The following is a 27,117-nucleotide window of genomic DNA, read 5'->3' on the forward strand; positions in this document are numbered from 1 at the left end:
TTTCTTTCATGTCATTACATACTTCCTTGCCAAGTGAATCAGGGCACTTTTCCTTATCCTAGATTCTTACTCTGATCAGTCTGTTCTCACATCACAGGTGTCCTCCAACCTGAAGTAATAGATACTGGCCATAAAAAGCAAGTTCATTACTCCATGTGGGGAAGGCCACACCTTTATTAATAAGCATGCTACACGTCAGCTCAGAAAAAGATCCAAGGAAAGGTTGACATTTCAGCCATAAATAGAATTTCCAAGTCTACTAGATTTACAACAGAGCGTTCATTACCCTAAATTCCTAATTTTAAAAGCCTTATGTTAATTTAGGAGTTCTTGGCCGGGCGTGGTGGCTCAAGCCTGTAATCCCAGCACCACGAGGTCAGGAGATCGAGACCATCCTGGCTAACACGGTGAAACCCTGTCTCTACTAAAAAAAATACAAAAAAACTAGCCGGGCGAGGTGGCGGGCACCTGTAGTCCCAGCTACTTGGGAGGCTGAGGCAGGAGAATGGCATAAACCCGGGAGGCAGAGCTTGCAGTGAGCCGAGATCTGGCCACTGCACTCCAGCCTGGGCGACAGAGCGAGACTCCATCTCAAAAAAAAAAAAAAAAAAAAAATTGAGGAGTTTTTCATTCTAACTCTTACTGTTCTCTAAGCCTCAGTTTCCTCATCTATAAAATGAGAATATTGGATTAGAAGATCTCTAGGGTCACTCCAGTCACTTCTATTAAGTTTATTGTTATAACCTTGGTCTTTTTCTGAGTTGTCGTTTTAGGAGCAAAAATGTCTCCTTAAGGCCGGGCGCAGTGGCTCATGCCTGTAATCCCAGCACTTTGGGAGGCCGAGACGGGCAGATCACGAGGTCAGGAGATCGAGACCATCCTGGCTAACACGGTGAAACCCCGTCTCTACTAAAAAATACAAAAAAAAACTAGCTGGGCGAGGTGGTGGGCGCCTGTAGTCCCAGCTGCTCGGGAGGCTGAGGCAGGAGAATGGCGTGAACCCAGGAGGCGGAGCTTGCAGTGAGCCAAGATCCGGCCACTGCACTCCAGCCTGGGTGACAGAGCGAGACTCTGTCTCAAAAAAAAAAAAAAAAAAAAAAAAAAAAATGCCTCCTTAAAATGAAAAGATGGAAGAAAGCAAAACAAAACAAAAACAATTTCCTTTGTCCAGATCGTTGTCTTAATTTAAAAAGTTAAAGGCGGGTCACGGTGGCTCACGCCTATAATCCCAGCATTTTGGGAGGCCGAGGGGGGTGCAGATCACCTGAGGTCAGGAGTTCGAGACCAGCCTGACCAACATGGAGAAATGCCATCTCTACTAAAAATACAAAATTAGCCAGGCGTGGTGGTGCATGCCTGTAATCCCTGCTACTCTGGAGGCTGAGGCAGGAGAATCGCTTGAACCCAGGAGGTAGAGGTTGTGGTGAGCCAAGATCATGCCATTGCACTCCAGCCTGGGCAACAAGAGTGAAACTCCATCTCAAAAAAAAAAAAAAAAAAGTTATAAGTCTGGGTGCCATGGCTCATACCTATAATCCCAGCACTTTGGGAGGCTGAGGCAGACAGATCTTTTGAGCCCTGGAGTTTGAGACCAGCCCGGGCAACAAAGTGAGACCTCATCTCTACAAATAGTTAAAAAAATATCTGGGCATGGTGGTGCATGCCTGTGGTCCCAGCTACTGCAGAGACTAAGGTGGGAGGATTGCTTGAGCCCAGGTGATCAAGGCTGCAGTGAGCCTTGATAGCGCCACTGTACTCCAGCCTGGTGACAGAGTGAGACCCTCATCTCAAAGTATGTAAAAAATAAAAAGTTAATTGGAATCCTATTTTTGAAGCTAAAATGAAACTAGTTGTCTACCTATATCTAAAATGTAATTCAAGGTGATAGTATCTCTTTTGATATCTTTGCAGTCATTTAAATTACAGAGATATCCATGTAATGGCTTAAAGGTAAACTACATTAGGCATCACCTTGTTTTGGAAATATATTTTCAGATAGAGCTGAATAGCTTAACTCCACATACGTAATAGACATGCCCAGGAAGACGTCACTTTATTCATGTATAGTGCTTTAATCCTGTCTTATAAAATATATGATACTTAGAATAGTAGCATACATGTTCCTGTGTTTAGATTCCTTGAGTGTTTATGAACTTTTTTTGTTTTTGTTGTTGTTGAGATAGAGTCTTACTCTGTCACCCGGGCTGGAGTGCAGTGGTGCAATCTTGGCTCACTGCAGCCTCTGCCCCCCAGATTCAAAGGATTCTCCTGCCTCAGCCTCGTGAGTAGCTGGGATTACAGGGTGCGCCACCATAACTACCTAATTTCTATATTTTGATGGAGATGGGGTTTCACCACCTTGGCCAGGCTGGTCTTGAACTCCTGGCCTCAAGTGGTCTGTCCACCTTGGCCTCCCAAAGTGCTGGGATTATAGGTGTGAGCCACTGTGCCCATCCTGTTCATGAACTTTTTAATGAATTGTATCTTATTTATTTTTATAACATATTTTTTGTGAATTTTAGTTTATCTGCTGATGCAAACAGTTACACCATTTTCATAGAGCTTTTACCACTTTTATCTTACCATTTTATTCATTTTTCAAATGATTTTTGCTATATTATTTCATTTATAAATAGAATGACTAGGGACGATGCTATGTTGCTAATTATGACTAATTTGAAGTTTGTCCCAGCTCACTTTGTTTTGCTTCTAGTCTCTTACCTGCTGCCAGCATAATCGAAATATTTGAATTCCATCACTATTCACAAAGCTATTCTTTTGGTTACATAGTCATCTTGTGAAGAAGTTTTTCCAGAATGGACACAGATGCATTGTACTCCTAACCTTTGTGTAAAACAATTTAGTTCGTTTGATTCTGCTTTTGTTTTTAAGAAAACCCATGTGGGGGTGGAACAATACTTCCAGGTCAGGAAACATTATCGGTTTCCACTGATGTTTTATACGTAGTCTGTTTTTATATGAAACTCTAAAGGTTCAAACTCTGTGATGCTATAAAGACATGGAAAATGATTCTTTCTTAGGGTTGGAGGAAGTGATGACTAGTGTTTTTTTTGCTGGTAGTATCTGATAATCCCCCCTCCCTTTAGCTATTCTAGGCCTGTTTAGTTCGGGCGTTGTCGGACTGAATTGCTAAAAATAACAAATAAGGGGGAGGTGGTTCTAAGGCCAGCCCTGGCTACTGTCTGTAATCTGTTTAATTTAGTTCCTGGGGAGAAAGGGCAAAAAGAACATGGTGCCATTCTCGTTGAATGGATTTTTTGTTTCAAGTGCTCATGAGAACATTGTTTGAGCTCTCCCTTTTCTCAAACCCCACATTCATGTGCTCATGCACCCACATTCACTTAGTGTGGAGCCAGAGCCTGGGGGCTCAAAGAGCATGCTGGGATTCAGCGGTTGTGCTAGAGATTAACCAGACAATTGTGGTCTTCTGCTGATCTTTTAATGTGGCTTTTTTTTTTTTTTTTTTTTTTTTGAGACGGAGTCTGGCTCTGTCACCCAGGCTGGAGTGCAGTGGCCGGATCTCTGCTCACCGCAAGCTCCGCCTCCCAGGTTTACGCCATTCTCCTGCCTCAGCCTCCGGAGTAGCTGGGACTACAGGCGCCCGCCACCTCGCCCGGCTAGTTTTTTGTATTTTTTAGTAGAGACGGGGTTTCACCGTGTTAGCCAGGATGGTCTCGATCTCCTGACCTAGTGATCCGCCCGTCTCGGCCTCCCAAAGTGCTGGGATTACAGGCTTGAGCCACCGCGCCCGGCCTTAATGTGGCTTTTGACAATGGAAATGTGCATTTAGCTTGTAAGAGAGTGAGAGTGAGTGTGGTGGTTAGAAATGGGGGGAGTTAGTGTGTGAATAAGAATATTTCTATTTACTACTCTTCCCTAACTCAGTGTTCAGAGAGTCAGGTGGTTTGATAAAATAACTGCATGTGTGACTCCAGTACACCTGCATTTAACTTTAACCCACACCGCCAGCATAAAGCTCTGCTTCGATTTGACTCTTGACCTCTCTGTGCCTTAACTTCTTCATAATAATAGAAACAGCTCTCTATAGAGACAGCAGTCTAGTACTTGCTTGTAAAGCTGTTGATGATCACTGAAGGAATGATTTAAATGCCTTTCCTATCCCCTGCTGTGTACAATTTTCTAGTGGTGGAATGTGTGAAAACTAGGAGCAAATTTTTAGGTGTGTGTGTGTGTGTGTGTGTGCGCGCGCGCGCTCCACATTCTATGTTGACTCACCTGAGGGCTTATTGATTTTTGTATTCTGAAGTTTATTGATTTTCATATTCTGAAATCTCATCCAAAACCCTTTCCTTTGCAGTTCTTATTTTGAGGAAGGAGGGGTGTCTAAACCTGATTACTTTAACACCAAAGGTAAAAAAGGATTGTTTTTATTAGAGATCCTGGGGGTTTGTTGGGGCGAGATGCCATGCAAATGTCTTGGGAAAGCATATATCAGTGAAGATCGAGGTATTTACCCATAGCTTTGGGATCTGAGCAGTTAGACATTGCAGGCTTTGAAATGCCTGCTTTTAGATATTTCTCAAGTCACAAACCTGTGTTACTCCCTAGTTTAATGATAGGCTGCTGCATTATCCAGGTGAGAGATGATGGTGGGTTGGACCAGGATGGTGACAGTGGAGGTGATCAGACTCTGGATGTATTTTAAGGTAGAACCAAGGTGACTGGGTATAGGAGTAAAAGAAGAGAGTTGAAAAAACTGAAGTTTTGGGCCTGTGATTAAGGCCCAAATGCTCCCCCTCTTCTTCCTCTTCCTTTCCCATATGTCACTCATTCTCCACGAGAGATCTGGAATGGGTTCATGGGAGAGCGGGCATTTCACCTGGGCTTTGAAGGTCAGCTGGAAGTTTGCTAGGTGGGGCTAGGGCAGAGGGGAGGGCATTTCAAATCAAGGAATAGTGTGGACAAAAGTCTGGAAGTGGAGTGGTGGTTGCAGTGGAGTAACCGTCCATGGGGAAATGAGTGAGTGGGAAGTGAGGCTGGAAAGATCTAAGGGAAAGGAATTAAAGTGAATGAAATTAGCATTGCTTCTACTCACTTTTTCTAAGTACTGCTTGTTCTATGCAAGTAGCTGTTCTAAGTCCCAATGCTATTCATTCAGTGTGGTTTCCACTTAGCATTCCATGTGTCCTGGGCTCCACAGAGGGAACGTCCTGCTGCAGACATTCCCCAGGTTTATAGGAACAAATGTGCTACTGCTCGTTCATAGATCAATGTTTCCTAGTCAGTTTTCAAGTTTTGAAACTAAAATTTGTTTTTTTTCCCGAAACTAATTTTTAAAGCAAGCTGAAAGTTTGGTTTGGGCCTTTACCTTTGAGATTACTGTTAGACACCCAAGTAAAGATGTGGAATAGACAGTTGGATATATGAATCTGGAACTCTGGACTAGCGAAATAAAATAGAGAATTGTCTACAAATTGCCAGTTTATAGATGGCATTTCAAGTCATAGAACTAGCTTGGGTCAACTAAGGGAAAAATATAGCTGGAGAAGGGACAGGGTTTGTGGACTGAGCCCTGGGTCACTGCAGCAGGACCACAGAGGTGTGGACAGCATCCATTTTGAGTCCAAATAACTGAGTGAATACCCACATGGGCAACCCTCTGCTGATACGGGGCCAGGCTGAAGGGTTGCTGTCAACTCCCTTGGTGGTAAGGGGACTGCTTTTTCATGGGCTGTCCAAGCAGAGGCTGGCAGCAGAAGTGGTCAGTTCTGTTAGACCTGAGTTGCAAGTGCTTTGTGGTCTTCCTTACTAGCACTCCCCCTGGAGTTAGGCCTGACTGGCTGAGGGAAGCTGGTTTGTTTTCCCTGGGAGGGACTGCAGGAGGTAGAGACTGAGATCAAGTTAGGCTCAGAGCTGAGTGCTTTGCATATGGACAACACTGCAGGGAGGGGGTGCCTGAACATAGTCCTTTTAAAGTATAGCAGATAAAAAGTCTGCCATGGATCTGTGGAATCTTGAGTAAAATTTGAGGAAGGTGGGTACTAAGATGGGCAGAAGCAAAGATGCCTACGAGTTTTGAACTAGTTTTAAAGGTTAAAAGATCCCTAAGAGGATTTTATGTTAATACCTTTACTGTTCCCTATATATACTCAACATAGTGTGTACACACACGTTGCTACCCTCTATAAAATGAATTTTAAATTTTATTTTATTTTTTTGGAGATGAGGTTTTGCTTTGTCATCCAGGCTGGAGTGCAGTGGCGTGGCGTGATCATAGCTCAGTGCAGCCTGGAACTCCTGGGCTCAGGTGTTCCTCCTACTTCAGTCTCCTCAGTAGCTGAGACTATAGGCGCAGGCTACCATGCTCAGATAATTAATTTTTTTTTCTTTTTTTTGTAAAGACAGAGTCTCCCTATGTTGCCCAGGCTGGTCGTGAACTTGGCCTTGAGCAGTCCTCCCACTTCAGCCTCCGAAAGTGTTGGGATTACAGGCATGACCCACCACGCCTAGTCCCCTCTGTGAGATCCAAATATGTACTAAGAAAAGCTTCAACCTTTAGAATATTTTTTAAGTTCATCTTTAAGATTCTTAGCAAGTAAAAGATACGGCTTGTCTTTGCTCTGATATGCACAGCATAATGCCTTGGCATAGTAATTAAGAATATGAACTCTGGAATTAGATGAATATGAATTTGAACCCTGACTGCCATTTAATATCATCTTGGATAAATGACATACTTAGTGTTTGGTATGGTTTGGATGTTTGTCTCCTCCAAATCTCATGTTGAAATGTGATCCCCAGTGTTGGAGGTGGGGCCTGGTGGGAGGTGATTGGATCATAAGGGCAGACCCCTCATGAATGGCATAGCACAATCCCCTTGGTGATGAGTGAGTTCTCAGTTCACTCAAAATCTGGTTGTTTAAGTATCTAGGACCTCCCACTCACTCTCTTTTGCCTCACTTTCACCATGTAACGTACTGGCTTGCCATCACCTTCTACTATGATTGTAAGCCTCCTGAGGCCCTCACCAGACACTGAGCAGATGTTGGTGCCATACCTGTACAGCCTGTGGAACCATGAGCCAATTAAACTTCTTTTCTTTATAAATTACCCAGTGTCAGGTATTCCTTTACAGTAATGCAAAAATGGACTGATACAGTGTTTTTAAGCCTAAATACACTCGCCTGTAAAATGGCAAAAGCAAGTGTTAGGATGGAGGGAGACAATAAGTAACTTTTATTTCCTGCCCAAGAGTGGAACCAGTTGAAAGACAGATGGATATAAAAATTCCATCTTTTTATATATTTTACCTTTACTATTAATAAAGATTAGGTTGAAGAATGTGGCTTAGGTATGCAGCAGTCATGAGTTTTTAATATTGATCCAGATTTAGGCATACAGATAGATGAACTTACCCTACAAATCTCTGTAAGTGCAGGACAACCACAGGTCTTTCTCTGCAGAGGCAGGCAGAGCCTGTCTGTTAAACTTACAAGAGGCTTCTGCAAACAAGCAGCTTCTGGCAGAGCAGAAGGGGCCGAGCTCCTTTGTTTCTTCTTCCAAACAAGCCAGTCAGAGAAGCCACCAGTCTTCCCTGGACTAGATGGAGGAGGCTAGGACTATAACTAATGAAAGCTGGAGGTGAGGATAAACACTTATCCCTTATGAAAGGTACCTGCCTTGTAACATAATACAGATCACTTAGTACTGTGCCTGACACAGTGAATACTTAATGCAGGATTTTATTATTTGCATCTGGTGGATGCTCAGCAGCTGTTTACTGATTGAGCATATTGCCACCAAGTGCTTATAAGATAAAAGGTGTTTTTTTCTTTTAATTTGGAAAATAATGTATGAAAGCGAACTTAACAAACACCTGTGCATTTATCATTTAGCATTAACAAATGGTAGCATTTTGTAATATTTTCCTTTTTGGCTTTTTTTTTTTACACAAATAATGCTAATGAAATTGAGGTCGTCTGTTTTCCCTCCCATACCGTCCCCAGTCTCATTACCACTCACCAGAAGCAACAGCTATCAAGAATTTGGTCTGTATCTTTTCATTCCATGTTTGATATGCATCCTGTATTCAATAAGTAACACCGTGTTGTTTATATCTTTCAGCAACTTGCTTCTTTCATTCCATATGAAGCACAAACATTGCCATTGGTAGGGCTGGCCGGTGGACTCACTGTCGAGTGCCAGCAGGTCAGTTCAATCTGCTGCTCTTATTTTCTGATAGCCATGGATTCTGTGTGAAGCCATCTCATGAACTTTGTGGCCTCTGCCCGTGATTTAGAAATGGAGATCACATGTTCTTCATGGAGCCAGAACCAGAATCAGTCAGGGAAAGAGAGGGACATCAGAGTGGTAACCTGGGATTCCAGGTTCTAGACTCCAAACCCTCTAACATTCACTTTTACTCTGAAAGAAATGGGGATTCCTTATGCCATAGTTGGATACTCTGAGTAGCTAGGCATTCCAAAATTTGTGGTCCTTTTCTTATAAAATGATAACCCCCTGAATACCAGCTCTGAGTGAAGAGATAAGTGGCTTCTAAGTGACCTGGCATCTGGAAATTGAAGAAAGGGCAAAAGGAAAACCACCCTTTGAGTCATGTTTGCAAAGAGAAGTATGCCAAGGGCTCTTTTATTACTCCAGTGTCATTAAAAGTGTAATTGGTGTTATGTCAGCTATTAGATCAGAGCTATTAGCATATTAAATTCTCTCTGTTTACCTCAGTTCTATGGTAACTTAGTGGGTGTGGAGTTGGGGACAGGTGTCAGCTGGGCGCCTGTGACGTTTGGTCTGTAGAGTGATTTCATCATAATCTGAGCCCTGTATCACCCTGGATGGAGAAGTGTCACTGGGTGATGTGGACCTGACCTCTCAGTACCCCTCAGAACACCCAGAGCTATGAGCAAAGATCCTGGGTTGCTTGTCTTACCTAGAAGTTTAACTTTGAAGGACAGCATTTTCTTGGGTGATATTGACAGGTGTAACTGTGAATTTCCTTTTCTCTTTCTTAGTGAAAAGACAGCCGAGGGTTTTGGAAAGCTTTACAAGTAGTCCTTTGATATTGGAGCGTATTTGTAGTTCTCCAATTCTGCCCTCTGCTGACCCAGACAGATCAGCCGAGGAGGTGCCTATGAGTCATGCAGCTGTGCTTGCCCTGGCTTTGAGCTCTTGCTTGTTTTCACTGTCTCCAGGTCCTTTTATGGGTTTCCGGTTGCCATATCTCTATTTTTTTAGTTGTATAAATATGTTACTCGATTGGAAAGTAGTGATGTGATCACATAAAAGTTTACTCTTGTTTATCCATTGGCTCTACCACAGTACCTTATTAACTCATTAAATGCTTAGTGCTTTTGCATACAGCATTAAAGTTAATTTTTAACAATTATTATGGCAGTTTATTTTACCCCAACCAATTTGTGTGTGTAAATTTTTGGTGGAGTACAGACTGATTTGCTGGTAAAAGCCATTACTTGCCATGCCTATTTTCAGACACAGAGATTTAATGTCCTGTCTTTTTTTTTTTTTTAATGTCCTTTCTTTTTTTTTTGAGATTCAGTCTTACTCTGTCATCCAGGCTGTAGTGCAGTGGTGTGATCTCGGCTCATTGCAACCTCCGCCTCCTGGGTTCAAGCGATTCACCTGCCTTAGCCTCCTGAGTAGCTGGGATTACAGTCGTGTACCACCAGGCCCAGCTAATTTTTGTATTTTTAGTGGAGGTGGGATTTCACCATGTTGGCCAGGCTGGTCTCCAACTCCTGACCTCAAGTGATCTGCCTGCCTCAGCCTCCCAAAGTGCTGGAATTATAGGCCTGAGCCACTGTTCCCGGCCAGTGTCCTGTCTTTTCCCCTTGTGGTGCAGCATTTTGAGAAGAAAAGGAGATATATATATATATATATATATGAGGTAAAATTCACATAACATAAAATTCACAATGTTGTATAATCATCACCACTGTCTAACTCTAGAACATTTTTATTGCCCCCAAAAGAAACTTACCTAATTAAGCAGTGAGACTCCCTCAGTACCTGGCAATCATGAATCTGTTTTCTATCTGTCTCTGCAGATATGCCTGTTTTGGATGTTTATAAATGGATCATCTAGTGTGTGACTTTCTGTGTCTGGCTTCTTTCACCCTTAGCTTAATGTCTCAAGGTTCATTCATGTTATAGCATGTATCAGTACTTCTCTCGTTTTTATGTCTGAATACTATTCCATTGTATGGATATACCACATTTTGTTTATCCATTTATCAGTTGATGGACATTTAGGTTGTTTCCACATTTTGGCTGTTGTAAATAATGCTGCTATGAACATTTACAAGTTTTTGTTTGTATGTCAGAGTGGATTAGCTGGCTCATATGGTAATTTTATGTTTTAACTGAAGTAACTGCCAAGCTTTTCTGTAGCAGCTGCCCCATTTTACACCACCAGCAATATATGAGGGTTCTAGTTTCCCCACATCTTTGCCAACACTTGTTGTTTTCTCTCTTTTTTTTAATTTTATTTTTTGTTTTTACATTTTTAGTAGAGACGTAGGTCTCGCTGTGCTGCCCAGGCTGGTTTCAAACTCCAGAGCTCAAGTGATCCTCCCATGTTGGCCTTCCAAAGTGCTGGGATTACAGGTGTGCAACACTGCATCTGGCCGGTTTTTTTATTATAGCCATCCTAGTTGGTATAGTCTATCATTGTGATTTTTTAAATTTGCATTTTTGTAATGATAATAATGTTGAACAGCTTTGCATGTGCTTTTTGGCCAATGATATGTCTTCTTTGAGGAAATATCTGCACAAATCCTTTGCTCATTTTAAAACTGGGTTGTCTTTGTTGTTGTTGAGTTGAAAGAAAATAGGAATTCTGGAGTTGAAAGAAAATAGGAATTGCTTGGAGCAGAGAGCAGGATCAGGATTGACTTTAGGCTCTAACCACACATACCTGCATGTTAATCTTAACGTCAATTACAACTCCACTTCCAAGAATGCAAGGTGTCACCCTTACTTCCTCTCTTAGCAGGCACACCCTTATTCACCTACTCCTTTACCATGCCTACAGCCCAAACTCTACTGTAAACACTGTTGATTTGATCCTCTTGCTCCTGTAAGACTGGGACAAACTAAAGACAAATTGAAATATTGGGACTTACCGTTTTTTGTTGATGTTTTTGCTCATTTGGAAGACTTGTAGAATTTTAACAGTTCCTCTAGTCCGTCTTATTGAAGAGCACTTGACTTTTTGATGTTGGTAAAACAGAAGAAAAGTAATGTATATTGGGAAACTGTAATTGTTTCCTTGGGCATAATTATATTGATGCTTCTACAACCCTTGTGTTGGACCTACAAAACCCAATGTCTCACTGAAGATAGGAGTTAATATTATTTGTCCTGACACCGCATTACATGTTCTTGAGGCTCACCTGTAACAGTTAAAATGTCTACTAGTTTTCCTTCATGGAGTTAGAGTCAGGTCTCAACTTTTTAAAGTTTCAAGATATCCTACAGGCCACTTGATGTAGCGCTCCCCTTTCTAGCCCCCAACCATTTCTGACGTGTTGTCACTCTTCCTGTTTGAACATATCCAACGATTTTTAGTGACCTCATTCTTTTTCCTGAACTACTCTCCTTTTGGTTTCTATGATACACATTTCCCTCCTTTTTAGTATTATTTGCTAGTTCCTCCTCTTCGTTCCAGTCTTAAAATGTTGAATTTCTTCAAGGCTGAGTCCTCTTATTGTATGTTCTTTACCTAGGAATTTCATCCGTTCTCACGACTTCAAGTACCACCTCTGTGCAAAATTATATCCCTAGCCTAGATTTCTTCCATGAACTCCAGAGCCAATCTAGGTTTTCACATCTCATTTGGATGTCTCACAGGTACCTTAAACCCACTATGTCCAAAACAACGCTCAGAATCTTCCCTTCCAAACCAGGTCCTCCTCCTGCATTTCTTCTCTCAGTGAAAGGCAGCACCCTTGAGCCAGTGTGCAAGCCCCAACTGGGCATCCTGGGAGTCATTCCTGACATCCTTCTCCCCAGCTTCTGACGTCTAATGACGGTTATGATGAAGGGCATGGTAGAGTCCTCTTGTTGATTTTCCTCCTGAATATTTCAAAAATCTACTGCTCTTCATCTCCATTGTCACCACTAAGATACTGTCATCTTTTTCCAAGATGATTGCAGTGGTCTCCTAACAGGTTTCCAACATTCACATGTGTATTCTCTAATCCAGTGCCTCCCAGGCTTTTTTTTTACAGTACAGCTCTCAGAAAATTGTATTTGCACAATTCACTGGGGTAACCAGACAAAGGTGCTCAAAGCTGGAGGCAACTGCCCCAAAGGGGGTTTTGGCTGCCCTGGACCCACCCAGCCACTCCAGGGACTGAGGGATCAATATCTTGGGCACATCTGTTACCCATTCATGACTCATAGGACATTTTGTGGGAAGCTCTGTTCTCATTCATTCTCTATGCTTCAGCTGAGATTGTTTTCAATAGAAATTTGACTTTTGCTAACCCAGTGGTGTTCCATTGCCTTCAAGATAAATTCCAAAACTTGAATATGGTTTAAGACCCCACATGATCCGACTCAGCCTCACCAGCCTCATCTCTGTATTCTTATCCTTTCTCTCTCTGTGCTTCAGTCTCCGTGGTTGACATTCAATTCTCCCAACTTGCCATGCTCCATTTATCTGGAATTATTCTCTCCTCACTCTCACCTCTCCTCTTGTTAATTCTTGCTCATCCTTCAGAGCTGAGTTCTCAAGTCCCTCTGTGAGTTCCTTGATTCCATCAGATGTTTCCTCCATCGAAGACCGTGCTTTCCCTCAGATCCCTTGTTACAGTGGTAGCTCAATGTCTGTGTGGCCTGCAACAGTATAATCTCCAGGGATCAGTGTGTACTTTGTTCACTTCTCTACTGTTGTTGCTCTTTGGAGTGCTGAGTGCCCAATACGTGTTGGTTAGATGAATTATGTGCCAGTTCTTGGTGCTAGGGTTATAGCATTTATCAAATCAGACATGATGCCTACTCTGGAGCTTATGGTGAGATACAGACAATAAAGAAATAAACAAGAAACCATCATGTAGTAAGGGTGATGTTTTAGAGAGTTACTGGAGACCTCCTTTAGTGAATAATTGGGGAAGGGCTTTCTGAAAAAGTGAAATTTCAGCTAAGATGTGAATGAAAAGAAGCAGACAGCCACATAAAAGTACCTCAAGGAAGAACATTCCAGTTGGAGGTCACAGAGAAATATTACACAGAGAGATATTCCTGTCTTAAGATAGAAATAAGTCTGCTGGAGCTGTTTAAGCAAGTGAAAGGGGGGACAGAGTAGTAATGAAGTGGAGGGGTTGGCAGGAGGGATGCCATGTGGAGCCTGATTGCCTCAGTTAAAGAGTCTGGCTTGTTTTCTAAGTGTGAGGTGAAACCATTAGAGGCTTTTTTTTTTCTTTTTTTTCTTTTTTTTTTCTTTTTTTTTTTTGAGATGGAGTTTTGCTCTTGTTGCCCAGGTTGGAGTGCAGTGGTGTGATCTCGGCTCACTGCAACCTCCACCTCCCAGGCTCAAGCGATTCTCCTGCCTCAGCCTCCTGAGTAGCTGGGATTACAGGCATGTGCCACCATGCCCAGCTAGTTTTTTTTATTTTTAGTAGACATGGAGTTTCATCACGTTGGCCAGGCTGGTCTCAAACTCCTGATCTCAGGTGATCCACCTGTCTCAACCTTCTAAAGTGCAGAGATTACAGGCGTGAGCCACCATGCCTGGCCCATTAGAGGCTTTTTGAGCAGAGGCTAACTTGATTTGGTATGAGAGTGTCCACGAGACACCTCCAGGTGACACTAGGAGAGTGTCCACGACACACCTCTTAGTCCAAGATGATGGAGGCTTGGACTAGGATAGGGGCAGTGGCGCTAGATAGAAAGAGGAGTAGAGATTGGGAATGTATTTGGAAGTAAGCTAATAAGATTTGCTGATGGATTGGATGGAAGGTGTGGGGTTTGAGGAAAAGAAAAAAATCAGGGATGTGCCGTGTAGGGTCATTCTTGAAAAACGGCTCTCTTTTTTTTTTTTTTTGTGGCCTTTTTGTTTTTTACGTTGAGCAGTTGGGTCGAGTGCCATTCACTGAGATGGGGAAGTCAGGGAGGGGTGGGGGTGACTATAAATCACTTGTGTTTGTTTTAAACATGTTAAAGTCTGAGTTTGACATCCAAGAGGATATGTTTTATAAATAATTGGATATGTTAAATCTGGTATTAAGGGGAGATAGCATTGGAGATACAGATTTGGAGTCATATAATGTTTAAAGCTATGAGATGAGAGTATTGGGGTTTTTTTTTGTTGTTGTTTTTTGAGATGGAGTCTTGCCATGTCACCCACGGTGGAATACAGTGGCTTGATCTCAGCTCACTGCAACATCAGCCTCCTGGGTTCAAGCAATTCTCATGCCTCCGCCTCCCGAGTAGCTGGGACTACAGGCATGTGCCACCACACCTGGCTAATTTTTGTATTTTTAGTAGAGACGGGGTTTCTCCATGTTGGCCATGCTGGTCTCGAACTCCTGACCTCAGGTGATTCGCCCGCCTCAGCCTCCCACAGTGTTGGGATTACAGGCGTGAGCCACCGCACCTGGCTGAAATGAGAGTTTCTAAGAGGTAGTGCAGATGGGTAGAAGAGGAGGAGTTCCAGGACAGCTTCTTGTGAAATGCAGCATTCGGAAGCTGAGCAGAGGAGGGGTAGTCAGCAAAGGAGAACTTAGAAAGAGTAGCCAGTTATGTCGGAGGAGAATAGAAGTGTGGTGTCATGAAAGCTAGAGGGAGAAAGTGTTCCAAGAAGTGTGTTGAACACTGTTGAGAGGTTGAGTAAGATGACAGAGAAGCACCCATAGAGATCACTGGACTTGAATCATAGCCAGTTCATTAGAGGAGGCAGAAGTGTGATTGGAGAGGTCTGAGGAGCAGATAGGAGGGAAGACAGGGGAGGCAGCTGCCTCAAAAAACTGATTCAAGAAGTTTTGTAGAAAAGAGGCAGTACTTACAGAGGACTGAGAGGTAAAGAAAGGATTTTTTAATGATTTGCCTCACCAAGAAGGATCTTGCAGAGAAAGAAATAGAAGATTAAGAAGAAAGGAAGGTTAACAGTAAGAGGGAAGTTTCTGAGAAGGTATGTGGGGATGAAATCATTGTCTAAGTGGAAGGCTTGTGTGTTTTTGTTTTGTTTTGAGACAGGGCCTTGCTCTGTCATCTAGGCTCGAGTGCAGTGGCGTGATCACGGCTCACTGCAGTCTCATCCTCCTGGACTCAAGTGATCCTCCTGCCTTAGCCTTCTGAGTAGCTAGGGCTACAGACATGCACCACCATGCCCAGCTGATTTTTTTTTATTTTTGTAGAGATGGGTCTCGCTGTATAGATAGGCTCTTACCAATAGGTGGGTGATGTTCTCGGCCAGGGTTCCGTAAATTACAGCCCAAGGGCCAGCTGGTCTCAAACTCCTTCCCTCAAGTGATCCTCCCACCTCAGCCTTACAAAGTGCAGGGTTGTATTTTGATTTCTTTAAAAATGCAGTACAGGCATGCTATCAATTTTAACAGAGAAAGAAGAGACTATACATACAGGTGTAGGTTGATGAGTAGATTTGGTAGCAGGAAGATAGAGTTCTCCTCAGATTTATTTTCCCAGCTGAGGAGAGGAGGGAGCATAGGAGATTTGAGGAGACAAGACAAAGCATGAAATAGTTATTTTGGAGAGCAGACAATGAACATATAAAGGAAGTTTAATAGAATTTTCATAGTGCCCATTTGGGATTCATGGCCCTGAATTTAAAGTGAGACCATTTAGCACAATTTAGCATTTTCCTCCAGGAACATTCAGCCACTCAGGTGAGGCATGGAGTGGGTAGATGGTTGAATTTAATCTGGGTTGGCATTTTCCCAGGCAAGTGCAAGAGAGGGAGAGAGGGACATAGGTGAAAGGGTATTTATAAGGAGAATAAATATAAATGATGGACTATGTAAGCAAAGCTGGGTAGGAAGGGAAAAGCCCATGGAAGCATAATGGATAACGAACAACTTGTTGCATGACAAGGTTGAAGAAATGCTGGAGCGAGAGTATCAGAAGTGACCTGGAAGAATATGAGGTAGTGGTGGTGAAATGGACACTTCAGAGGTGTGCAGCTTCTAGTGTTGACAAGACCTAGGGCATGACCATGGACTGGGTGACTGAGGTGGGGTAACCATAAATTTGTGAAGAGAGGAGGCTGTGCTATTGGGTGAGTCATCTACATTCTTTTGAAGTCACCTTGAATGGTACTTCAATGGTGGAGAGGGAGACAGGGAGCCACTGATGATGAGGGATAGTGCCCAGGATACTGGAAGATTGCAGCAACAAGGAGGGGGCAGTCAGATGGTTAAGCATGATGCCGTGAGCTTCAAGGACCAGGGTTTGTGAAGGATGAAGGAGGGGAAATGATTTGGCAGTGAACTGAATGAATGGATGGAAGGATGGACAGATGGAAATGCAGGCTTTTATTAGGCAGCTTTCAGTGAAAGTTAAAAATCTCTAATTGCTGGACTCAGTCCTACCCTTTAAAGCTCCATCTTTTTAAGGAACAGACACTGGCAAACCACCGCCTGCCCCGTCCAGTTCACTGCCTGTTTCTGTGCTTTCGAAACATAGCTGTGCCCATTCATCTGCACCACACCCATTTGTTTACACATTGTCTGACTGCTTTTGTGCTACAATGGCAGAGCTGAGTAGTTGTAACAGAGATAACCCCACAGTGAAAGCCTAAAATATTTATTATCTGGCCCTTTATAGAAAAAGTTTGCTGACTCCTGATTTAGAACAAAAAGTTTGAGTCTCAAACTTCAGTGTGCGTCACAGCTGCCTGGGAGGGCTTGTGAAAACACAGATTGCCAGACTCCATCCCCAGGGTTTCTGGTTCAGTGGGTCTGGGTTGAGGCATAAGAATATGCACCTCTAATAAGTTCGCAGGTGATCCCGACGCTGCTGGGAGAGGACTGCACTTGGAGAGCCATTGCTTTCGATAGTTAAGGTAGTGATAGATTCCTTCTTCCCTTAATCTTCTCTGAACCACCTACTTCAGCTGCCCATCACTTGACCCCATTGCTTGACCCCATCGCTTGACATGATTTGCTGGCTTGTTGTCGTCCCTTTTACACCTGGTGCCTGCAGATGGTAGTGATTCTTTGGCTGAGGCTTGATCAGCAAACATATGCATTGGGACAGTTGCTGCTCCTGGCTCTGTGCTTCACTCTGAGCTTTGTATCTGGTCTTTCCCAGGTTATCCGGTAGGCTGGGCTTTCTCTGGGACTCACATGAAGCTGATGTGTTAGGGAGGGCAGCAGTAGGTAGAACTCACCTAAACCTCAGGGGGACCGAGCGGCTAAACACTGTTGTTTGAAGAAGAATTTTTTCCCCTCGTGTATATCTGCTGTAAAGTGCTTGAGTGGTGTAGGAGTTCGTCTTGGCAGACTGAATTGGGGGTGCTAGCCAGCATGTGATCATAGGTGGGGTTTGGGAGTCTGACCCCATATGGTAGCAGTGTCAGTCTGTCGGCAGGTAAAAGCACACCTGGGAGGAAAACATGTCAGCGCTTAGCTGAAGTACGTCTTTTTTCCCTGTCCTTCGGCAGAAAGATCTCTGAAGGGGTTTTTCTTTTCTTTTTTCTTTTCTTTTCTTTTATTTTCTTTTCATTCCCTCTTTCTATCTCTCAGCTTTCTTTCTTTTCTTCCTTTCCTTTCCTTTCATTTCCTTTCCTTTCCTTTCCTTTTTTTTCTTTTCTTTTCTTTTCTTTTCTTTGTTTTTCTGAAGGATATTTCTAAAGTAGTGTCTAGAAGATGCAGGGACAGTAACTCTTTCCGAGGTTTCTCTTTGTTCTCCTGCTCCATGCCTAAGATTGCTTTATCTTTCTTTGATTTGTCTCCCAGCGGTGTAGCTCAGTGGTTACCATATCACCTAGCTGTGTCCTCTGGTGAAATGGATGCACCCAGATGAGTTTACAAGTGGGCGTGTCCATGGACCGCTTAGACCTGTCTCTCAGGTGTCGGATTTTGCCTGCCTCTGTTGGCGCTCCTCACCCATCCAGGCTGGTGGCTCAGGGCACATGTGCCCTCAGGGCTCTGCCCCACCCCTACCTGCTCCAGCTGTGCCCATGCTGTCCCTTTTTCCATCCTGACTTCTCTGATTGTGTCCTCTCATTGCCTTTTTTCTGTTTTTGTCTTGTTTCCCTTGCCTTCCCTTGTCCCCCATCAAGACATGCCTCTTCAGACCTCAGTGAGTTCTTGGCCTCTTGCCAAACATACCATATTGTGGGCAGCTGGTACCCTCTGACCATTTTACAGATCTGCTAATGAGCGAACACGTGAATTAGTGAGGCTTTGGGTTTTTAATTTGGAAGTCATGGTAGAGACAGCAAAAAGATGGCCATTGCCTTCAGTTTTTTTGATTAATAGTAGAGATTGAAGTCGGCGGTGGTCTCCAGGAGCTGGAAGCTGCGAATTTTACTTAAGGAAGAAGTATGTGACCAAGGCAGGTCACACTCAGGGTCAGAAACCGTGACTCCCAGCAGAGGGTCTCTGAGGACTCAGCTCTCACGGAAGATCAGGAGCAGAAGGAAACCTAAGTCTGCCTTGTCTATTGCCTCCAAAGCCTGGATTGGAGGGCAGGAGATGAGCCAGCAGGGCTATTTTTATTGAGATAAAAGTACATATCCATACACATCCATGGTATATCTCCCCTCTCTCTGAGCTCCATTTTAACCTGTTTTGTTCGTTTAGTCTTTAAGGCAAGAGTTCATTTGAAGAAAGTGTCGTGTGGCTAAAGTAAAAATGGGAGTGGGGTGGGGGTGGAGGATTGCCCTGGTATTGCCCAAATCCTCATCTTACAAATGGGAAAATAGAGGAACAGAGAGGAGAAAACCCTTTTCTATACCCCAAGGCAGGACAAACAGGAAAGAAAGAAAAATAATAATAATAATAATTTAGAGAAGGAGAGCTGGAGACAAAGTTCCTAAGAAAAGAAAAAAGTCTATAGTGATAGCGTCATAAGATGCATTACCTCAGGAGTCTATTTGAGAGATTGTGTCATGTCAGAAAAGTTCTAGGGACTGGAGCCTCTTTCCTTGGTAAGAGGATGAGAATGAAACACCAGCCCCTCAGTCTGACTCCTGGAAAAAAGAACCTCAGGCCGATGAGCAATAACTCCAACAATGTCATTTCCCTGGCCGTGCTGAGCCCCACAGGAAATCTCAGAGTTTGTCATCACGACAAGGGCCCACAAGAATGTCGCTGCACCCAGAGCTTTGTGGTTTGATGCCACTAGAGACTTTACTGGTGAAAGCATTCTGAGGGAAGTTGCTCGGCAAGACAGAAGGATGCTACAGTGAGGACAGCAGATGCCCTCCCAGGACTGCTGGTAGTAAGTGTGGTTTTCAAATGTCGCTCCTAGCAGCCCTGAGGCTGACATCAGATAGAGCAGTTCCTCAAGGATTTCAGAGTCCAGGACATGGGAAATTGGGGTGGTTTGTTTTTTAGTTTTGCAAGTTGACCTGATAAAGCATAAAGGCCTGTTAGGGCCTGTTCTGTTTGTGGAAGCAAGGCCAGATCCAAAGCCCTCATTGGGATCTGTGACATTTGAATTTTATTATTTATTTATTTTATTATAAATCAATAATTTGTAATTGTATTTGTATTTGTAATTGTATAAATTTATGGGGTAAAAGCATTATGATTTATAAATATAATGTGGGCTGGGTGCAGTATTTAACACCTGTAATCCCAGCACTTTGGGAGGCTGAGGCAGACGAATCATTTGAGGCCAGGAGTTCAACACCAGCCTGGCCAACATGGTGAAACCCCGTCTCTACTAAAGATACAAAAATCAGCTGGGCATGTGGTGCTCACCTGTAATCCTAAGCTACTTGGGAGGCTGAGATGGGAGAATTGCTTAAACCCGGGAGGTGGAGTTTGCAGTGAGCCTAGACTGTGCCATTGCACTCTACTTTGGGCAACAGAGCAAGACCCTGTTTCAGAAAAATAAATAAAAATAAATATAATGTAGAATAATTAAATCAAGCTAGTTAACATATTCATTACCTCCAATACTTGACATTGTTTGTAGTGATAGGTTGGAGTTTTAAATCTGTGTATATCCAGGGGCAGGGGTGATAGGGCAATGCCAAAAGCCAAAAACCACCTTGAAGGAAAATGGTCAGTTTCTGCCTTTGCTTCCTCTGGTGGGTGTTTCTTGATTATTCAGGTTGGAAGAGAAAACCGAAAAGTGTGTGTACATCAGTAAGGCTTCATTTCCCACACTAAAGCACTTTATTCAACAAGCATCGAGTTCCTTTTATGTACCAGCCATTCTTCTAGACAGCAGGACTGTATCAGGTGACAGAACGAAGTCCTGCCCTTGTGGACTTTTCCTTCTCATAGGGAAGCCAGACAGTTTCTGCTTCCTGTGGTGGAAAGAGATCTGGAGAAGAGTCAAGGTGAGGAGAATAGGGAGTATTGGGCAGCATATACTCAAGAAGGCCTCGCATATAAGGTGACATTTGAGAAAGGCCTGAAGGAAGTGAGGGGATGAGTAATGTGAATATCTGGTGAAGAGAACTTCTACATGGAGAGCATAGCAAAGGGCAAAGGCCAGGCAGGAACATACCTGGTGGATTGGAGGAGCAGCACGGGAAGCCCGTGTGGCTGGAGCTGAAGGAGTGACGGGGAAGAGTTGTTGGAGATGAGGTCGGAGACTTAGCACGGCTTCTTGGAAGCTGAAAAGTACTATGGTGTGAGGAGTTGTTTCTCCCTAAAGTCTTTGTTGAAATCCTAACTCCTGAGGTGATGGTGTTAGGAGGTGTGGCCATTTGGGAGGTGAGGAGGTCATGAGGGCAGAGCCCTTTAAATGGGGTTTGTACCCTTACCCAAGGGCACAGCACCACACTGGAAATGAAGGATGCCCCTGCTGTGTTGTGCATAGGGTTTGTTTGCCCCCTGGCAGGTCTCTTATTGAAATTTGGTACCCCCAGACCTCCCTGCAAAAAATTTGATCCCCAGTGTTGAAGGTGGGGCCTGGTGGGAGATGTTTGGATTGTGGGGGCGGGTTTCTTGTGTATGGCTTGGTGCCATTCTCATGGGAGTGAGTGAGTTCTTATGCTTAGTTTCTTCAGTGACTGGCTGTTGAAAAGAGCCTGGCACCTCCTCTCTCTCGTTTCCTCTCTGGCCACATGATTTCTGCACAGGCGGCTCCCCTTCGCCTTCCACCACGAGTGCAAGCAGCCAGAAACCCTCCCCAGAAGCACATGCTGCACCATGCTTGTATAGCCCGCAGAACTGTGGGCCAAATAAACCTCTTTTCTTCATCAATTACCCAGCCTCAGGTATTCTTTTAGAGCAACACAAACAGACTAAGACACCCCTGGAGACAGAGGCCTCCCAAGGTTCTTCTGTACTCACAGGACCAATCCTGCCATGCCTCTGACCACACTGAATTGCAGAGGCCTGGGTAACTGCCCTTAAAACTTTATAAGCTAGGGTCATACTTATCCCCAAATAATTATGGTAGAACTGACGTGTGGGGGCATCCCTCATTTCAGGTATTGTGTTGGTTTTCTACTTGCCACGAATTGGTGGCTTCAAACAACAGAAATGTATTCTCTCACAGTCCTGAAGGCCAGGAGCCCAACAAATGCGAGGGGCTGCAGGGCACGCTTCCTCTGAAGGGTCGAGGGGAGAGTCCGCCCTCACGTCTTCCAGCTTCTGGTGGCTGCCCACAGTGCCTGGCATTCCTTTGCTGGTAGTTGCGTTACCCCGTCCCCACCTCGGTCAGCACAGGGTTCTCCCTCTGCGTGTGTCCCTGTCTTCACAGCGCCTTGTTTGGACGCTAATGATTGGATTCAGGGCCCACCCTAATGTAATACGATCTCATCTTAATTTAGTTACATCTGCAAAGATCGTCTTTCCAAATTACCAGGGATTAGAACTTCAGCATCTCTTTTTGTCAAATTCAGTTCAACCCACAACAGGTACCTTGTTCTGGGTTTGACTATGATGAGAGTCTTTCTGGACTTAAATATGCTTGGGGACTGAGACAGGAATTATTGAAATACAGTTAGAAAGGTCCACTATATTAGGGATATATATTTTTTTAAAGACATGTCTATTACATTTATTTAAACTAGTTAAAAATTTAAAGATGAAGGCAGCACCGTGGGACATGCCTGTAAGGCAAGAGGATTGCTTGAGCCCAGGAGTTTGAGGCCAGCCTGGGCAACATGACCCCATCTCTAGAAACAAAACAAAAATACAGATAGATACGTTAATTTGCATCATTGTTTGGAAACCTGAAGACTTTAGGATATGCAGTGGTAAAATTCATGAAAGTGTTAGAAGACAGAAATTTTACAGAAGAAGGAATTTTTAAAGCTGAGAGGTACAGCCTGAGTTTGGCTGGGGAGCCTGGGTGGGAGGGCAGAAGAGCTCTTGTTGATGTTCCAAGTGTATGGTTTTCAGCAAGTTGGCAGAGACTGAATGCAACAGACCAGAGTCCCTGGGCCCTGGCTGACTTTCGTAGGGGGAGAAGCAGGCTTATTCCACTTACCTTTCCCCGCATTCACATAGGGTCCACAGGGTGCCCAGGTGGTGTATGGCACTGAGCTGTTGCTCCCCTCTGTGTGACACCCAGTGAACATACATTCTTTAGTGTGTGTCAGGGCTTACTAGTATTTGCCTTTTTTTCAGCTCACCATAGTTAAAGTCTAAGAGTTGTTTATTGGCATGGCACAGTGGCTCACGCCTGTAATCCCAACACTTTGGGAGGCCGAGGCAGGCAGATCACGAGGTCAGGAGTTTGAGACCAGCTTGGCTAACATAGTGAAACCCCATCTCTACTAAAAATACAAAAAATTAGCTGGCGTGGTGCCTGTAATCCCAGCTACTTGGGAGGCTGAGGCAGGAGAATCGTGTGAACCTGGGAGGCGGAGGTTGCAGTGAGCCGAGATGGCGCCATTGCACTCCAGCCTCGGCAACAGTGTGAGATTCTGTCTCAAAAAGAGTTGTTTATCAAAGGAAGTTTAAGTTCCCACTCTGATATCACAGTGATAGGACTGTATTTGGCTTAGCAGTGTAATTAAAATTCCTTAGCAACCGTATACATTTGCAGGCATTGAATTGAATTGTTATCACGGTCACCATGAGTTGGAGTTTTGCTCTTGTTGCCCAGGCTGGAGTGCGATGGCACGGTCTTGGCTCACTGCAGTCTCTGCCTCCCGGGTTCAAGTGATTTTCCTGCCTCAGCCCCCGAGTAACTGGGATTACGGGTGCCCACCACCACACCCGTCTAATGTTTTGTAGAGACAGGGTTTTGCCATGTTGGCCAAACTGGTCTCAAACTCCTGGCCTCAGGTGATCTGCCTGCCTTGGCCTCCCAAAGTGCTGAGATTATAGGCGTGAGCCACTGTGTCTGGTCACCATGAGTTTTTATGGAGCTCCTGTTGTGTCGCAAGGAATTGTGTGCAACTTAGACAGATGGGAGATAAGTAAAGAGGGTTCTTTCTAGCCTTAAGGAAATTTGAAGCAAGGAGAGGACAGACAGGAATCAGAGGTTCACGGAAGAACTGATAAAGATTTGTGTATGCCACATTTGGCTTCTGTAGGAAGAAGCCTCTGTATGTATCATTTAATAAATAGCTAGGCGCGGTGACTCACGCCTGTAATGCCAGCACTTTGGGAGACTGAGGAGGGAGGATCGCTTGGGTCCAGGAGTTTGAGATCAGCCTGGGCAATACAAAAAATAAAAAATTTAAGTTTCTCATTTCTACCAAAAAAAAAAAAAAAAGCCAGGCGTGGTGGTGCACACCTACAGTCCCAGTGTACCTAGAGTCCCAGCTACTTGGGCTGAGGTGGCAGGTAGAGGCTACAGTGAGTCATGATCGCACCATTGCACTCTGAGCTGAGACCTTGTCTCAAAAATAAATAAAACATACAAACAAACAACTAACTAATTGGACGGAGAGCTCACCTGTCCTCTGCCCTAACCTCTCCATGCTTCCCTGAGTCCTGTGGGCACTTTAGTGGGTGGAACAGAATCAACAGTTGCTTGGGTGAAGGGGGTTGAGGTGAGAGAAGGGCCTGGGCTGCCCGGTGACTGCATTACTGGTTCCAGTGTGGCTCAGTCACATGTGCCCTGGGAGGTGATAATTTTGAGTATTCCTTTAGGACATGAATAATACTCCTCAAAAAGGGAGGCTTCATTTCATGTCTGTTAACTGGGAATACAGCCACAACTATGTCCTCAGGGCAAAGACCAGTGGTAAAACCACCATACTTCTGGGGTGAGCACAGGGCAAATAATGTACAGACATCATTTCCTTTGACTAATCTTTGTAATCCTGGCTCCTGAAAGTAGTGAAAGTTCTTTGTCTAAGCCATGATTTTTAATTTAGGACCCAGATGGGGTAGAAGGTAAGCCTCCAAAAGGTCTGCTTACCTCAGTGTGTCAGTGTCCTGGATTCCTGGCAGGCAGCAGTCTCATTAGAAAAGCAGATTGCCTCCTGACTCACCCCCGCAGTGCAATGTGAGACAGCCCCACAGCCCTCACAGCAGCCCATATTCCTGCTGGACAGGGCAGAGCATGCACCGTCCATTTTATAGCTGCAGTGGCTACAGACGCCTGGCCCAGGCCATGGAAAACCTTGAGAGGAGATAGTCTGTTACGGACAGGAGCTTTGTCCTGGAATTTCCTGGTCTTTGTCTGTCTGGGATAACTTCGTGTACCGAGATGCCTGTTTTTAGAGTCTGCTTCCTTCTAGGGGAAGAGTGCTACTGCCTGTCTTCCACAGAACACTTTTGCTTCCTGTACCAAAGCCATCTTCTCCCTGTTGCCTGCCCATGATCACCCATGGTTCGGAGGTGGGGAGAGCACTGTGGGCAGGTGTGTGTACCTGGCTCACAGTATGCTCCTGGAAGTCACCCGTCACAAAGGAAAAGCCATAACCATTGGACGTCAAAGCTGCGTCTTCCAGCCTGGCCCATTCACTCTGGTCCTAACCGTTGTCTCTCATATTGCAGCAGAAAAAGTCCTACCTGGAGCGGAGCGTTAAGGAAGCTGAGGACAACATCCGGGAGATGCTGATGGCACGAAGGGCCCAGTAGGGAGCCTCTCGGGGAAGCTCTTCCTCCTGCCCCTCCCATTCCTGGTGGGGGCAGAGGAGTCTCTGCAGGGAAACTTCAGCTTCTCTTCTGCCCCGATGGACACTTTATCTGGATGACCTAGCAACGTCACATTTTCTGCGTCACCCTGAGCCCCATTTGCTTCCAAGCCCTGGAGTTTTTACCCTGGCTTTGCCTGCCACCTCTGCCCAGGACACTCTTCCCTCTCGGGGTGTGTGATGAACTCCCAGGAGAGGGAAGATGGGAGCCAGGGCAAGATAGGAAGCTCTGCCTGGGCTTTCCACTAGGCATGCCAGCCAGACCAATAAAAAGCATCCGTCCCACTCTGCTAAGCCTGCTTTTCTTCAGCAGAGGGATGGAACAGAGGGTGAGAGAGGCAGTGGCCATCTCCACCTCAGCTCCTGCTCCCTCTGCATCGGAGCCCTTCCTTTCTTGGGGGATGGGCTCTTGCCCTCTTCTCTTTTCCCTTCCTGTACCTTTGACTAACCCCTCAGCTTCCGGGCCTGCATGTAGTAGACAGAAGAGGAAGAAAGAACAGACGTTCACAGCTGAATCTCAGTGAACAGAATAGCAGTCCCTGGATGGCAGTCTACCTAAAGATTCCTTTCCCTGCCTTCTCCCATACATTCCAAAAGGAAGTTCAACAGTCAGCAGCACCTCCAAGACTGTCTCCTTTTGGCCAATATCATAAGATGGACGCCGTAATCCTGAGGCCTCCCAGAGGCTGAGGGGCAATGGTGTGCTCTAGCTGGCTCATCCCAGCCCAGGTGGGCCAGTTATTCAATTTTCAAGAATTTTGTTGCAAGCCAGTTGTTAAACACAGCCATTATAATTATGTAAATTGCAAATTATGTTAAAAACAAGGACAATAAATATTCAAAATGCATCCCTAATTATATTACTACATTTGACCACGACCTGTGCTCTATCTGTGCACTGGCTGTGATCTGTGAGGTTGGCTCTGTTGGCCCAGCTCCAATGAGTGTGATCTGTGAGGTTGGCCCAGCTCCAGTCAGTGACATCACATTGGTAACTTGAAATCAGCCATGGCATGGTGGGAACACGTACACCACAGAAATAAGACACATGACATGCTACAAAACAAGGCTGGGGTTTTTTTTCTTTTTTCTTAGAGAGAGCACTGGTAAACATTTATCAGCACATCCACTGCTTCGGAGGGAAGGCAGAGTCAACAGGGAGCTGTCAGCTGCAGCTGGCTGGGCCAGGGCGGGCCAGCTGATGGAGGAAAATCGGACTTGCTGCTGTGGCAGCCCGGCGCCACCCTGTGGCCAAAGTTGAGATGAGTGGCACGGCTGACTAACTGGGGAGAGGGGTGGGAGGGGACAGCCAGAAGGGAAAAACCTCGGCTGGCTGGGTGCGGTGGCTCACGTCTGTAATCCCAGCACTTTGGTAGGCCGAGGCGGGCAGATCAGCTGAGGTTGGGAGTTCCCAACCAGTTTGACCAACATGGAGAAACCCTGTCTCTACTAAAAATACAAAATTAGCTGGGCCTGGTGGTGCAGGCCTGTAATCCTAGCTACTCAGGAGACTGAGGCAGGAGAATCGCTTGAACCCAGGAGGGGAGGTTGTGGGGAGCCGAGATCACGCCATTGCACTCCAGCCTGGGCAACGAGCAAAACTCTACCTCAAAAAAAAAAGGAAAACCTCAAACCTCTTGTCTGGCCCCATGTAACTGTAGGTTCCTGGGTTTCCAGAGAGCAGGCCTGGAAGCTACTCCAGGGGCAGCCCCTGGTTACCAAAAGGCCCTTTCCTAGGGTCTGGGTAAAGGTAGGTGCAAGTTGTGGTTGCAAACATTCCTCTCTCAGCCTATCTCTGAGTGGGACTAGGGGGAGAGTAGCTTGGCTAAGAGCCTATGACCCGGCTGGAGGACACCTGGCCTCAGAACTGGCCTTCCTTGTAGCACCCACACTGTTTGCATCACCAC

The 27,117-nt window shown here is 44.9% G+C and overlaps 1 protein-coding gene across 2 annotated transcripts in view; it reads left to right on the forward strand.

The window, feature by feature from the left end:
- Nucleotides 1-26,058, forward strand: part of PFDN1 (prefoldin subunit 1) — a 61,072-nt gene extending 35,014 nt beyond the window's left edge. The window contains exons 4-5 of one of the 2 annotated variants that reach the window (XM_008014665.3): nt 8,107-8,190; nt 25,071-26,058. In XM_008014665.3, the coding sequence (XP_008012856.1) occupies nt 8,107-8,190; nt 25,071-25,154 (168 nt within the window). In that variant the 3' untranslated portion in view covers nt 25,155-26,058. The remainder of the gene's footprint in view (nt 1-8,106; nt 8,191-25,070) is intronic. The other variant, XM_008014666.3, reaches the window with a different exon arrangement.
- The last annotated feature ends 1,059 nt before the right edge of the window (nt 26,059-27,117 follow it).

The sequence above is a fragment of the Chlorocebus sabaeus genome, chromosome 23, assembly GCF_047675955.1.
Source record: "Chlorocebus sabaeus isolate Y175 chromosome 23, mChlSab1.0.hap1, whole genome shotgun sequence".
Lineage (NCBI taxonomy): Eukaryota > Metazoa > Chordata > Mammalia > Primates > Cercopithecidae > Chlorocebus > Chlorocebus sabaeus.